Raw genomic sequence first — 14935 nt, 5'->3', positions numbered from 1 at the left:
ATCGATATATTGCTTCAAAGGAGAAAATAGAACACTTTGTAATATAATATTTTGAACTATAAACTTCTCTCAACCAAGATATTACTAAAGATTATAACAAAATAGAATAATAATGATGTAAAATACCGCAACACCTCCAAGCTTGGCATAGTAAAAATATTCTAAAAATATTCTCCAAGCATATTGTTGATAAATGAGATTCTACTTACATAGTAAAAATATTGTGTTTTAATATTTAACTACAATGTTATGTGGTTAATTTATGAAATATACTCGAAATTACAGTTGTTAATAATGTGTGTCGAAAAAGTGAATTAAAGAAGTACAAAACATTAGTATAAACAAATGATAGTTCTTCTGCAGCCATCGCCTGATAGTTATCCTTGTATGTGGAAGATTAAGTACCCCCATCACTAGAAATGCAATGTTACATTGGGCAGTTTGTGTTATTATGCTCACAATTAAGAGACTGTTACTCAAGTATACGAAAAATGATGTGTTAGCTTTATTGACAGGAGTATTTTGTTGGCTGTTCCTATTCACGGTGCTTATGAGCGTCAAGATTATGATAATTGACAAGACATATGGGCTTGCTCACACCAACATCAAAGAGGGTCTTCACTTGGGGCTACACGTGATAGCATTTACACTATCTAGGAGTATCGATCACACGTCAAATCGGAAACAACCATCTAGACTCGATTTGCTCACGTCATGGGTTTTGTTATTGAAGTAGTTGATTCTTTGATGATTCATAAGCTTTTCAAAACAGATCCTAATCTAGATGTTGCAGATGCGTAGTGCTGAAGGTACTATGTCTTGAATCTGAAAGAAAAGGTGGTAACTACAAGTTTTTATTCTCGCTAACATGCAAATACCTATTTATATTTGTGCAACAAGCAAGATGGTTTCTTCTAAAATTGCTTCTCGTCAATGATACATTTTGTGGAGCACCAACAAGCCCTACACTCTCCTAAAAAAACCACATATTGCGCTACATTCAAAAGGACCGGCCCTTAACATTTTTGCACAGAACCATGTTGATATGGAACTCTTCCTTTCGGCCCGAGAACTCACCGGCTGACACACTCGTTTTTCGAATATTCCACGCATATGTCTAACCAAAAATGGTAAATGTTGAACATGTGATGTATGGGTGCCCTGCCAAAACATGATCACAGAATAGTTTGATGAATCTCCATCTTTTACCATCTTGCTGCTATGATTTACTGCCCATAAGTTTTCTTTATTAGTGGGTGTCCTCCTCCTTTTTTCGCATGCATGATTTGAATTGTTTTTGACGGCATACTCCCCCCGTCCGGTGAAAAGTGTACATATAGAAATTTTAGGACAAATTATGGAGTCGGGTAAAAATGCATCGGAAAGGTGCAAGCCACCATCTCATTCCTTTTTAATTACCCAACACGCAATGAGCTAAGTGCATGTAGAAATTAAAGAGACCAAGTGTTGAATGTTATTGGTCTTGATTACCGTGCGATTAGAGATAAACTTTTTTCTACTTTAAAGTGTATTAGGAAGATAAAAGTACACCTTTTTGTAGATAAATTTTAAAGCCAAATGTACACTCTTCGTGAGGGACTATGTGGGGTTTTCTGTTTGTTGATTCATTATGCTCCCTCCATTTACTTGTACAAGGCCACTATAGAAAATACATTTTACATCTATACAAGGCGAACAACAGTAATCGAGACAAAAGTTAATGATATTTTCTCGTTCTAGCAACCCGTTTAATACTTACATGCATGTAGTCATAATGACACTTCACTCAATTTCCTACAGTATTTCTTACTTGCATGCTTGCAGCGTAAATCCAGTAAACGAAAAGAAAAGCTGGTTTATAAAACAAGACACATGTAATCTGAGTTTGTGGCCATGTATATAAAAATGGAGGGAGTACTATGTTATGGTGTGAACTGCAAAGCTGGAAGGAACTTACTGTTGTGGTTGTCATTTCCTCTGTTTTAGCTGTTGCTGCTGTTCGCTAGTGATCTTCCGCAGACAAGTGCAGTGGTCAAGGTAAACTCAAAGCTAGAGGGATATGTGAATGTGAAAGTGGCTGGACTCGAAATGACTGTTCAACACTTGAAAGAGAATAACAACTGAATTTCACTCAAAAGTTGTAACATTATCGAGACAACACAAGCACCACCAACGTCTAATCCTGGCATACAGCCAAATCCCATAGTAGCTTTGCAGTCAGCACTGTTACAATGCAAGTTAAAAGCAAAAGGTCTCTGCTTAAGAGAACGCGCGATGTTTCAAGCCAATCTCATATGGATCGACAGAGCTTCCACGGACGCCGTCACCCGGTCCTCAGGATGATGTGCACCCCGCTCTCAGTATCAACCACGTCGCTCATGTCCCCCACCTTCAGAGCAATCACTGCCTTCTCGAAAGGCTTCTGCATCTTGCCCTTCTCGAATGGACCTACGGCCATAGATCATGAAACGTTAAGTTAGGCCTGATTATGAACGAATTTTTGAATCAGAAAGAGAATGACTGAATTGAAGCATCAGGGGTACAATAGAAGACAGTGATGAACTAGTGGAAACTGGAAAGACCATGAGTTTGTCGCAGAAAAAGACAAGACATAACAGTCTGATGCACATGGCCTTCCTTCATTACAGCATCCAAATAACGTAAATAAAGGCACAGCAGATTCTAGACTCATCCCCTAAATATGATAGCATTTTAATGCAGGGATTGTCTACGTTGTACAGATGTTTCATCCCATACTCCCATGCAAAATAGAGTTTACCTGAACAGGACTAGAGCAATTCACATTTCTTAGCAATGTAAGGTGCACTTGGTTAAGAACACTAGAAAAAATACTGCGCCAGCAAGAAAACAATCTAGTGATGTGTGCCTATTTTCATGATTTTAGTCCCTTGTGGATGCTGTGCATGCAGTGCAAATATGTCAACACAATAAGAACATAACTGAGAAACCGAACGTCACTCAGTTGGTGGGGGTGCTCCAGTGCCAACACGCCCACCAGGGTTCGACACCTGGATGAGGTGGAATTTGTTTCCGCGCCGCGGACTGACTGGCTGGTGCCCGTCATACTTCTTTAGAACAATGCCACTGGGTGCTAGTGCCTGGTTGCTCGACTTAATTTTTTTCCGACGTTCTGCTCATAATGGTGCTCAATTGTCCCATTTGATGTTCCAAAATCGATGATTCGATAACCCTAGGAAATTATCAATTATACAAAGGTACTGCAGAGAAGCATTCTGTAACTTTGGACAGAGCAACTATGAGATCATGTACAATTTAAACATGTCATCATGTTCAGTAGGTCAGCTTCTTGTTTTTGGAAAAAATAATACGTCACCACGTCTTTATAGTGTATTGTGGTGTGTCCCACAGGCGTGAGTTGTCCCTGCAACATTCCACAATATTCATACACTTAGGAATCTTAGCGAAAAATTGAACTGGCTAAGGCAGGCTCAAAAGGCAGGCTGAACATTGGGATTAAGCATACATAAAGTGTGTACCAGGTTCTACATATAGTTGCAGGCAACAAAAAATCAGAGAAAACAAGGAAACCTTAGCCATTATTAATAACAAAACTCATAGAAAGGGCAAATTGGGAACTAACTGGAGTAAATCATCCTGTGTTGGTTAACACGGCCGTTATCTGTTCTGGTGGATATAAGTAGTTACCTAATTACTGAAAGTTCAAAGGACAACAAAAATTCTGACAGAAACAGAGAGATGTTAATTAGTCAGTTCAAACGACACACTTGGGTACCAACTAAGAACCGCCTTAGTGGACTATAAGATTAGATAACAGAGAGATATTAATTGGTCAGTTCAAATACAACAGACATGGGTACCAACAACCAGCCCCCTTATAGCAGACTAAGGTTAGATAACAGAGAGATATTAATTGGTCAGTTCAAATACAACAGGCATGGGGGCGACAACAAACCACCTTACAGTGGAACTACTCCTGCATAACCTCTGGTAAGTAACCTGGTTAAAGACTTGAAGAGGAAACATCTTGCATTCATGCACTGTTGCACACAATTGAAGCTACTCCTGCCTAACAACTCAGATTATTTCCTGAACCTGAATTATAGTTCATTTCTCATTCAGATGCAACACTCTAGTGAGGCTGTATGGGACTAGCCAACATATCCAGGTTATGTAACACGCCACCCAAGCTGGTTTTGCCAATTCTGATCAGCATTCCACACGCCAAGCGCCACCGACACCCCCAAAATTGGCCACGCCCGGAAGCAAATCCACACATCCATAGCAGCAGCACATACACACAGACCAGCAAATCGGGCGGGCGGGGAGGGAGGGGGGGAGGCACTGACCGAGGTCGCCGCCGCGCTTGGCGGAGTTGCAGTCGGAGTTGTCGCGGGCGGCGGCGTCGAACTGGAGCTCCCCGGCGGCGATCTGGTCGCGGAGGGCGCGGGCGAGGTCGGCGGCGTCGTCGCGGGTGGTGGCGGAGATGGCGACGCCGTCGGGGTCCCGCCACGAGGCCTTGCGCCGGGACCCCTCGTGCTTGATCAGGATGTGCGACGCCCGCATCGTCTCCCTCTTCCCCTTGCCCCCGTCCCCGGGGCGCCCCGGCCTCTGCTGCCGCTGCGGCTGCGGCTGCGGCTGCTGGCCGTGGCGCTCGCGGGAGCCGGAGGAGGGGTGCTCCGCGCGGCGGCGCTTGCTGTCGGCGCCCGCGGCCGCGTCCTGCCCGCCCGGCCGCTTCCGGGCCGCGTCGCCGTCTCCGGCGGCCGCGGCCGGGGCGGGGGCGGGGGCGTCGGTCCCCATCTTGCGTCGCGGCGGGCCGCTGCGGCAGAGGAGCTGAGACGCTTGGGTGGGTCGGGGGTTTGGATTTCGGTTTCCGTTTCTGAAGCTCTTCTTGATCTGTCGTCAGGGTTGCCGTGCCCATTATTATAGCATAGCAGGAGGAGGCTTGACCCCAGCCCCAACCTTAAACTGTCTGCCTGACCAATTTTGGGAACAAAAACATTCTGGATTTTTATACTCTCTACGTCTAGATACATCCATTTGTCCGACAAATATTTTCGAACGGAGGAAGTACCGACGAAAACGACACATGAGGCGACGAGAAAGAATGTAGCGCCAGATCCAGATCCAGGTACGAGAAAAAAGCCCTATTTGCATAGCATTTGTCAACCAAGATCCACCATTGCCAACCAAGATCCACATCAGTGAAACCAGAGTAAGTAAATAAATCTAAAATTGTAACAAAACCGAATCCAACTGCTCTAACATTTACACTAGTGTTGAGACATCAGGCTCTCTCGACAAAGCTCATCATGGCAAACAAGCACCGCAAGTAGCAATCACACAGCAAACTGCCTGGGGGTTCTTCAGCATTTGGGAAAGATGATAACACCACACAAAACGCTGGTAAATCTAAATCCCCTACCAAAATACACCGTCAGAAAAATCAGCCTACAGTCAACTAAGGAAGGTGCTACTGTGTTCAGAACAGCAATCTAGCTTAAATCCTGCTCTCTGCTTTATTTTGATTTTGCAGTCGCATCCTGATCTGTGAAATGGCCTACTGGTCTGCTTGGATGCAGTCGTTCAAGACTTGCATGCCGTTCTCGCTCATCTGTTGTACTTCCGAAGGTGAGAGGATCCGGATGCATCGGACGCAGTTGATGAATTCCCTGCCAAGATTCAGAGAAGCACAATATGGTCAGTGAGTGAGTGAGTGAAGAATTTCTAATAACTGTACTACATTAGGACATGGGTTAACCAATGGATGTGTTATGCTGCATTTTGTCAAGAAACAGAGCTGCAGATACTTACTCCCATGGATCATCCCCGACAAGAAGCACATCGTTTTCGTAGTCGACGTACACAAGCTTCCAGTCTGAACTAGCAGGGTGCTCAAGCTTCCCCTGGAGTCCAAACATGGAGGCGATGGCTGATCTCAGCTCACGGTAATCTCTATACCGTGTCACGTCAATAGATCTTCCAACAGATCCTAGCTTTTGAACCTGTTTGTCATGGATTACAAGATAACATTATTAGCATAAGCAAAAGTTTGAAGTTACTATCTCATTATCAGAGAGCTTTCAGCAAATGCTGCCTACTTGGCAGTGTTGTAGTACCATACCTTTGTATATGTCCGCACCGGTGGTTTCATCGGCTTCACATTTCGGTCGATGCTGTACTCTGCCGCATCCATGCTGCAAGACGATGTCCCCCTGGAACTGTTATGGATCTCTGGCAGAGACAGAACTTGAGACTCCTTCAAACTTGGCAACTTTGAGTACATCCCCAGATTGAAGCCCTCGGTAGTCTGCGGTTGAGAGCATGAGGAGATGTTATTCATTCCTCTTTGCATGGATTCCATGTGATTTCCACTATCATCTTCAGAGAAGCTCATTTGTACATATGAGTTGGATGTGCTCGGTACGTTGCTTCCGTCGTGGCGCACATCCAGATTTTGCATCTCAGGTGACAGAAATGTTAGCGAATGCAGATCCGGGCTGCCGACGAAGTCTTGTATGGAATTTGGGAAGCAGTCTGAGAGGCAAGAGTTCTGAAAAGTTTCTAGAGTATCAGTATTTATTGTGGAAGCCATATTAGCAGATGGACTGAAGATGTTCTCTGATGCACTAACTGACTGAATGCCATTGGAGTCTTGGTAATAGGGAGGCTGAACCATCCAATCCAGACCATCGAAGAACTGCGAAAAAGACGCCTGGTTGGGAAATGAGTTGACTGACTTCCCTCCATCAGGTGATATTGATGATTCCAACTTTGGTGGTGACACCAGCTCATTTTGTTCGACCTGCTGACACTGCAGCTGTCCAGCAAAATCACCATGAGTAAGTGCACCAGATGAACCTTCATTGTTACCACAGTTAACATTTTTGGTGTCACAACTGATTAGTTCTGCTTCTGAAACATGCAGTTGGTCATCGCAAATCCGTGAAGGTGCCGAAGAAAGTTCAGAATTCTCTGAAATGGTTTTGCGAGATGAACCTTTCTTGCTCCTCCGAGGCTTGACTCTAGGCTCACCCTTGCCATTTTGCTCTGAAATGCTTTGACTTGGATATTTATCTGTGTTTCTTGGCTCTCTTCCTGCAACATGTAGCTCCGACGCAGAAACTGAATCAGTGGCAGGATGAACTTCACAGCTTTCTGAGTCGCCTCTCTGCATCTTAGGAGCATGCAACTGCTGCTGCTGCTGGACTTCATTGGAAGGCATGCTTTCTGGCTTTATTGAACCAATGGGATGACCAAATGTTGAAGGAGGCATGTAGTTTTGCTTGACATTTTGAATAATACTAGAATAAGAGGACTGGTGACAACTGAGTGGAGTCCCTATGTTTTGGCCAGATTGATTCAGAAACATCATCATAGCCAATTCTGATCCAACGGCGGGCATGTGCTGCAAGTTACCATAAGGATTTCCAGGTGCCCTCTGAAATGGTGACATATTTACAGATGCAATATCTAGCCCAGGCACTGCAAGTAAAAACAAAAAGAGTTAGTTTCCAACTTATGAAATGATAGAACAAATATTTGCAGACTCGGTCACTACCCCAGGTACTGCAAGTAATAAAGCATGGTTGAGAAGTACCTCCATAACCAGGCAGGCATTGTCGCTTCGAATTCAATGATGCAGAAGGGAACACTATAGTGTTCTCCGGAGTTTCAATGTCCCATATGCTCACACGCTCGGGTCTTTCTCCGTATCCATGTTCATCCCATTCAATCTGTTGATGCAAAGTAATATTAGGAGGGCCAAATGATGATAGGCAGGTTCGTTCAAGTTTTATGGAAGGAAAGCAAGGCACCTGCAAGTTGCGCCATTTGGAGTTGGGCCATCTCATCGGATCAGAGTCGCTAACTCCCACAATTGTACCAGTGTATCTGTCAAACAGATCAAATTTTATTCAGATATGATGCAGAACAACTTCACCGGGCATACACATTGAAAGATGGTGCTAAACCTTCATACTTGAATAGTATATTGCATTATACTACCACTCACTATTGTAGATGTGGCTTTGATATGGTCATTTTTCTCAAAGATGAAGGTGAAAAAGATTTGCAGAATAAGTAATTTAAACTTGAAAGCATAACAGTTTATATTGCCTTCTAACATCAGTTGCAGTTTACTGGAGAAGAATACAGAGCATCAAATCAAAAGAAGAAAAAAAAATGCTATCTGCCTATGACAGAGTATTTAGTTCTAGTTAGTGGGCGGACCTGCGCTTGCTTGACTCCTCTGTCTCAAACATCATAGCCATTCTCATGCCAACAGATTGCTGGATATAGTTGGCCTTATTGTACCTTGCTACAGGAACCACAAACGGCGATGGGCTCGTCCTGAAGAGATTTCAAGAGTGAATATATGTTAAATATGCCACCAGTAAACCATATGAACTGGCAGGCAAAATGGAGATGGAGAAAGATTTGTACCTAGGATTGTAGTAAATGGTAAATGAACTACCACTTGATGCAGCATGAGCTGCAGCAGCCAGAACACCTATGTGCATACTATCAGTGGACAGAACCGATGATGACAATGCCGTTTGCTGATTGGTGGCACGCCTAACACCCACAAGTAGTTGTGACTTCTCATCCCTGAAACCAGTAACTTTTGTCAGGAAGGGACGTTTGATTCTCACAAATTCACCGAGTGGAAATCTTTTAGGTAATACAAGTTGTTTCCACGTGTCTGTGTCACATAGCATTATAGCACTAATCAGGGTAGCTTAAATGTGTATGTTAAGTACAGCTACGGCTGCATGAAAAAATTGAGTTGTTGGATATGTCTGTAAACAGATAGTAGAAAGACCAAGCAATGGATTATACTGTAGTGCATTTGTTACATCTTAATAACATGGACATAATTTGAGATTGACTCTACACTGTAACCAACTTTGTATCCCCTAAATATGACGGCAATTGAATGCAGGAATTGTCTCCATAATCCATATGGTTCATTCCATCCAATAATCAAGAGTTCAGACAAATACCATAGTCTGAACCTTTTCAGATGCCGTATTGCAAGATGCATTCCGTTAAGATCCCAAACATACACAGTAGTAGTATATATCATGCAAGTTGGGTCCATATATATACCTGATAAATAAGACAGAATCCCCTGCTTTAAGCCGTTTCGCGCCGACAAACAGACTCCATCCAGTCGTTAGAAGATGTCGCTTCGGCTGTCCTGTAAGTAGCACCAAATGAAGAAACTTTTAGAAGACAGGGACCCAGGACACCCAAATTATGTACCCTTGAATGAATGAACAAGTTAAAACAAGTCAAACAGTATTCGACCCTACCACGATAAATGTGACGAAACGTCCACATGTTATCATGCAAATCCCGGACGATAAGCTCCTGATTCGGAGGTTGCATCGAGTAATCCTGCAAGCCCAAAGACATAACCTATGCATGAACTGAGGCATTCACAAAGAGTAACCAAGTATATAATGAAAATGTGGACAGAAGGCTGACATACCAGCTGTGGGAACAGCTTCTCTGCAGCTCTTCGCGGCACCGAGAAACCGCCATGCGTGCTCGTGTCGCTCGCGGTCAAATTCTTGCAGAAGTACTCAGCTGGATGCTTGCTCTTGGCATAGCTGCCGAGAGACGGGATCGGGAACACGTCGGTTTCCTGAAATTGACAGAATCTTCGAATCAGGTGACAGTTTTATTACACTTTCAGTGAACACTGTGGATAAAATACAGCATGTTCAGCATGTTCTGAATTTTTCACCAAGCTCCATTTCCGACAGTACTTACAGAGTTCACTGGTTGCAGAGTCATCTGTGCGTAGACCTCATCGGTGTCCTTGTCGGCCTGTGGAAGACAAGAACCCAAGCATTCATCAGGGCTAAGTGGTTAATGCATGAGGCCACTAACCCCTATTACACCTGAACCTGAAGATGAACCATGTGCACCTACATGCATGGTGATGTTGTGGACTTGGCACAGCAGCTGCGACGGCAGGCTCGGGTAGTTGGGGATGCGGGAGTTGGGCGTCTTCTTGGTGGTCGCCGCAACCTGCCAGATCAAGAAAAACTTGAGCATTCCATGGATTGAGTCAAGTGATCTAAACCAGATGAACAGAGCAGGACTGTTCGTGGAGAAGAAGGATTGAGACGCACCTGCTCGCTGTGGCCTTGGGGGAAGTAGTAGACGAGGCTCCCGCGCTGCGGCAGGCAGACGAGCGGGCCGGCGCAGGCGTGCCAGAGCTCCGAGTTGATCACCTTCTTGGCGCCCTGCGCCTCCCCCATGAGCTGCATTTCGTCGAGCAGCGCCGCCGCGTTCCTCAGCACGCCAAACGTCGGCAGCTGCTGCTGCTTCTCCTGCGAGGCCGCCGCCATCTGCCCCCCAACGAAATCCAACAGAGGGCCGACGAGGCTGAAGAACCGCCGCTGAGTCGAGGTCGAGCTGCAGGCGGATGCACGAATGCTGAGGGAGCGGCTTAACCGTGCTTCGCCATTGATCGATGGTCAGTCAGCGAGAGCTTCTCGGAAAGCAGAGTGCCTGCAACTGCGATGGCGCCATTGGCAAGAGAAGCAGAGGATGCATATCAGTAACAGCGCAGTGTGTGTGAGCAAGCAAGGAAGCAGGCAGGATTAAGTAGGCAAAAGGGGAACAAGAAGGCCCCCAAAAAATGCGTTTGGAATGGCGAGCTAGCAGCAAGCTAGAGAGAGAGAGCTCGGGCTGGGTCCGCATGGCTGGCTAAAAACCCGCCTCCCTCACTTTCCCGAGAAAGAAGGCGGCTTTTGTGTCTTCATTCACGCGACGCGAGAGCCGAGAGCCGACAGGGGCTGGAGCTAGGCGCAGAGCAAAATGGCGCCGGGAATCTTGCTATGCTTGTAGATGGTGCTCGGCGGAATGCTCGGCCGCCGTCCCCCGTCCCGTGAGCTCGCCAAGGGGCCTGGGGCGTGGGGTGGGGTAGCAAGAACGCCCCACTCTCTCTCTCTCTCTCTCTCTCTCTCTCTCTCTCTCTCTCTAGGATCGCTGGAGCTAGTCCGGTGCCCAGGCGAGGCGTCTCACAAGAAGGGAGCCTGAAGACGACGAAACGGAACCCCATGGAGTCAGTTCACCCCGGGCCGTGTCGAGAAGGGCAATGCCGCGCGCCTGGCGCCACCAAAGCGAGCAGAGCCAGAAACCGCCGGCGGCACTGTAAGCTAAGCTGGTGCTACTGCCAAGTAGTACTAGCAAGCAGTGGTGATTAAAAATGGTGATCGGGTAAGCAACGAGGAGTTGATCGAAAAGTGGGCAAGAGGAAGCCAAGAACGTACGTACGTACCTAGCAACCTTGTGCGGCAGGCGGGGAGCGGCGACTCAGCAATGACTCCGGGGATGAAGGAGAAGAAGACCCCCGAGCGCAAGTGCCGGAGCGAGTACGAAGAGCAAGGAGGAGGGGGAGGGGGCGAGCGAGCAGGCGAGTGGCAAATGCGCGGCGGCAGGGGGAGGGGAGGGGGAGGGGGCGCTCTGCCTCTGATAAAGGCGAGGCAAAGCAAAGCGGTGGAGCTGTGCTAGGCCCGGGAGCACGCGCGGAGGAGGCGCCTCCCCCGCGCCGCGGTACAAGCAGTGGTGCGCGGTGAGGTGGTGGTACGGCGTACGCAGAGTAGAGGGCGGTAGGATGGGCCTGGCCGGGGCAGTAGAGTAGAGTAGAGTAGAGGGCAATGATACGCCCGGTGTGCGAGTGCCTTTTGCTGCGCGCTTCTTCTCAGTCCTCACCTCCCTCCCTTCCCCTTCCCTTGCCAACAATGGGAACGGGATAAAAGATGCCGGCCTTTCGAGGGGCGGAGCCATGATTCCCCCTTCGCGCAGGCGCTCCATCTCCATGCCCTCCCAACCCAACCCCGGCCATGATCCCCACTGGGGCTGGGGCTCGTCAGCTGGGCCGAGGGAGGCGTGGTGGTGGTGCGCGCCTGTGGCTGGCCGGTGGCCGGCCTGCGGCGCGGGCAAGTACGTCGTCCGTCGCTGCGTGCGACGTGGGAGGCGTGGCGCAGTGGCTCGATTACGCACGCGCCAGCGTGCGTGCCTACGTACGTACGTACGTACGTACTGGCGCTGCCTGCTCTCGCTGATGGGAGGTGCCAGCAATGAGCTCCGGGAAAGAGGCAGGGCCACCGGGCGGAGCGGCACACGGGAACAAACGGCGGCATTGCACGGCGGCCCCGTCCCGTCCCGTCCCGTCGTCCGTCACACCACGTCCGGCGAATGCACGTACAGTGCTCCTACGTAGCGACACCGTCACTTGTCCGCCGTATCGGCCAACACACAGGCCACCATGTGTGTGTGTGTGTGTTGTCCGTGTGCTCTGCTCTGCTTGACCGCTGAGTTTGCCAGTGGCATTGCGCGTCGATGGGACAAGGATTGGGATTGATGTGCGGATGTCTGCGTCCATGGGCTTTTTGGCGGTGCGGTGCGGTGCGCGGCGACACCCAGCGGCCCAGACATAGGGTACTGGGATGAACTAGGGTCGGAAACCAAGAAATGTGGCCGGATATATCAGATTTGCTATTTCACATCTAGCTATCTCACATCTAAGTCTAGAGTCATTGGATTCTGTCCTGTCTTTAGGATTCGTGCACACATTTTTTTTCTGCCCCCGCCTCCTGCGTTCGCCCGTTTCTTCGTACGAGCCTGATTCGTATCGATGTGCTCGTTGTTGTTTGTTTTTCCTCGGTTGATTGTGTGCGCACGGCCGGGCATTTTTTGTTTTTGTTGGCCTGTTATGCACACACAGCTTTGGGCTGTTATACGCATGTCCTTTTGCCAGGCATTAATAGGAAGGCACAACGATTTCATTCTTTCATGATTAAATGTGTTGTTTTTCCTGCCTAAGATGTGTTGTTTTCCATGGTGGGGTGTAGGGTAGAAATGCACGAGTCGGTTCTGCTGTTTTTTTTCACTTTTACGTTTTATTTTTTGTTTATTTGTGTTAAAGTTATGAACTTTTTAAAATTTAAATGCTTGTAAATTCATGATTTTTAAAAAGAATTATGATAATTTTGTTTCTAATCTTATTTTTTTGTTGCTTTTCTCGGTATTCATTGTTTTAATTTCTTTTGCTTTTTCTTTGTTTCCTTTGTTTTTCTTTATTATGTTCTTTCTTGGTTTTCTTCATTTTTTGTTTCTTTCTTGGGTTTTCCTTCTTTAATTTTTGCATTGGTTACCTTTTGTTTTTTGGTTTGAATTGTTTCATTCTTGACTTTTATGTTTTTTTCTTAGTTATCATTGTCTTCATTTTTTTCATAGGCTTTGGGTTTTCTATTTCTTTTTTCTATTTTGGTGGTTTCTGCATTTTTCTTTGTTTCTTTGTCGATCTTACTCGGTTTTTTTAGCACATGTCAACTTATTTCAATATACACTCAATATTTTTGAATGCACCAGAAACATATTTATATCCATGATTAGCATTTTTTTGTCTTTGTTTATTTATTTGTTTCAAGTTCATGAACTTTTTTTCAACACATTTAGCAATGTCTCATCTAGGTTTCTGATCGCTCGACCTGTTCGCTTTTAAAATGTTTGTGCAAATCTTGATCATGGATTATTTTTTCATGCGCGTCTTATACTTCCATGTCTCGTGTACGTCCAGTGTCCACTTGTCATCCCGTTCACGTGTGTGTCTTTTGTTGGGCCAACTTCGTAATGCAATCTCGAGACCCGTTTTTCTTTTTGGCATGCATTTTATAAGTTGAAGACATGAGTTGGTCACTGCTTCCTCAGTTCCATCATCATTGTCTCCCTCCCATCCCCATTTGCCTTGGAGTAGAGCCGATGCGAGTAGGAAGGAGGAAGACGACTAAGGGGTTCAATCTTTGTCCACACGATGAAAGAAGATGGCAATCAATGATGACTGTGATGTGACCTTGGATACTTTTTTTTTGCCTTTTTGCATTGTGTTTTCATCTAGGGATTTTGTGATTTTTGTGATTTTCATTCATAGACTTCTTTTCCTAGGTGCAACTCCATCCTGACATGCAACTGGTCCGCCTTTTGTGTTTCACTTGACAAACAACTATCTTGCAAGTCCGCCCTTGAATCGCAATCTTCATTTGTGGGGGCGGAGGGTAATCATTTTTGTCCCAGTTGCAACTCCATCCTCAACATGCAACCGGGTCCACGTTTTTCCTAGTTGCAACTGGGCATGTGTTTTGTTTTCCATCCCAGTTGTAAGCGCATGCTCGACTCACAACTAGGCTTCTCGTTTGTCATTGTCCCAGTTGCAAGTTCACTCCCGACTCACAAATGGTATCGTAGTTTTGTGTAGTTGTCATGGTTGCAAGTCCATCCTTCATTTGCAACAAGGCTCGTAGTTTGTTTCATCCTAGTTGCAAGTACACCATTGACTCGCAACTGGGCTTGTAGTTCCATAGTTGTCCCAGTTGCAAGTCCACCCTCGACTGGCAACTAGACCCATAGTTTTGCTGTTGTCGTCTCAGTTGCGGGTCCACCTTCGACTTGTAACTCGTCTCATAGTTTTGTGTAGTTGTCACAGTTGCAAATTCACTGTTGACTCACACCTAGGCCGTAGTTTGTTTCTTCTCAATTGCAAGTCCAACCTTCACTCGCAACTCGACCCGTGTTTTGTTTTCCATCCTAGTTGCAGGTCCATCCTTAACTCGCAATTGGGCTTGTAGTTTGTTGTATCCCAGTTGCAGGTTGACTCTTGACTCGCGACTGGGCTCGTAGTTTTGTATTTGTATCAGTTGTAAGTCTGCCATCGACTCGTAACCAGGCTCGTTGCTATCCCGGTTGCAAGCCCACCTTCGACTCACAACTTGGCACATAATTTGTTTCATCCCAGTTTCAAGCCAGACCCTTAACTCGCAACTAGGCTTATGGTTTCCTAGTTTTCAAAGTTGTCAGTCCACTCTCGTTTGTCTAATTGGCTTGTAGTTGTCCTAGTTGCAACACCACACTCGAC

At 46.4% G+C, this 14935-nt stretch overlaps 2 protein-coding genes across 3 annotated transcripts; both read right to left on the bottom strand.

Moving 5' to 3' along the window:
- Nucleotides 1-2103: 2103 nt before the first annotated feature.
- Nucleotides 2104-4921, bottom strand: LOC147986997 (peptidyl-prolyl cis-trans isomerase Pin1-like). Of its 2 annotated transcripts, none has more exons than XM_087545043.1 (2): nucleotides 4350-4912; nucleotides 2104-2448 (listed from the first exon to the last, which is right to left on the bottom strand). In XM_087545043.1, the coding sequence occupies exons 1-2, from the start codon at nucleotides 4798-4800 to the stop codon at nucleotides 2324-2326; spliced, it is 576 nt and encodes a 191-aa protein (XP_087401169.1). In that variant the 5' UTR covers nucleotides 4801-4912; the 3' UTR covers nucleotides 2104-2323. The 2 variants fall into 2 exon arrangements, with proteins under 2 accessions (XP_087401169.1, XP_087401170.1); XM_087545044.1 differs by lacking the exon at nucleotides 2104-2448 and adding an exon at nucleotides 2455-3403 and having other exon boundaries at nucleotides 4350-4921.
- Nucleotides 4922-5205: 284 nt separating this feature from the next.
- Nucleotides 5206-11770, bottom strand: MP (Transcriptional factor B3 family protein / auxin-responsive factor AUX/IAA-like protein). Its single transcript, XM_048695024.2, has 14 exons — nucleotides 11300-11770; nucleotides 10146-10533; nucleotides 9943-10041; nucleotides 9781-9837; nucleotides 9497-9652; nucleotides 9318-9402; nucleotides 9112-9202; nucleotides 8446-8610; nucleotides 8233-8352; nucleotides 7818-7893; nucleotides 7601-7736; nucleotides 6125-7485; nucleotides 5815-6005; nucleotides 5206-5672 (listed from the first exon to the last, which is right to left on the bottom strand). The coding sequence occupies exons 2-14, from the start codon at nucleotides 10362-10364 to the stop codon at nucleotides 5561-5563; spliced, it is 2868 nt and encodes a 955-aa protein (XP_048550981.2). The 5' UTR covers nucleotides 10365-10533; nucleotides 11300-11770; the 3' UTR covers nucleotides 5206-5560.
- Between the last annotated feature and the right edge of the window lie 3165 nt (nucleotides 11771-14935).

This window comes from Triticum urartu, chromosome 2A (assembly GCF_056163025.1).
Source record: "Triticum urartu cultivar PI428250 chromosome 2A, HENAU_Tu73, whole genome shotgun sequence".
In the NCBI taxonomy this organism is placed as follows: Eukaryota; Viridiplantae; Streptophyta; class Magnoliopsida; order Poales; family Poaceae; genus Triticum; species Triticum urartu.
Note: the sequence above shows the minus strand (reverse complement) of the source record. Positions and strands in the feature narration are given on the sequence as shown.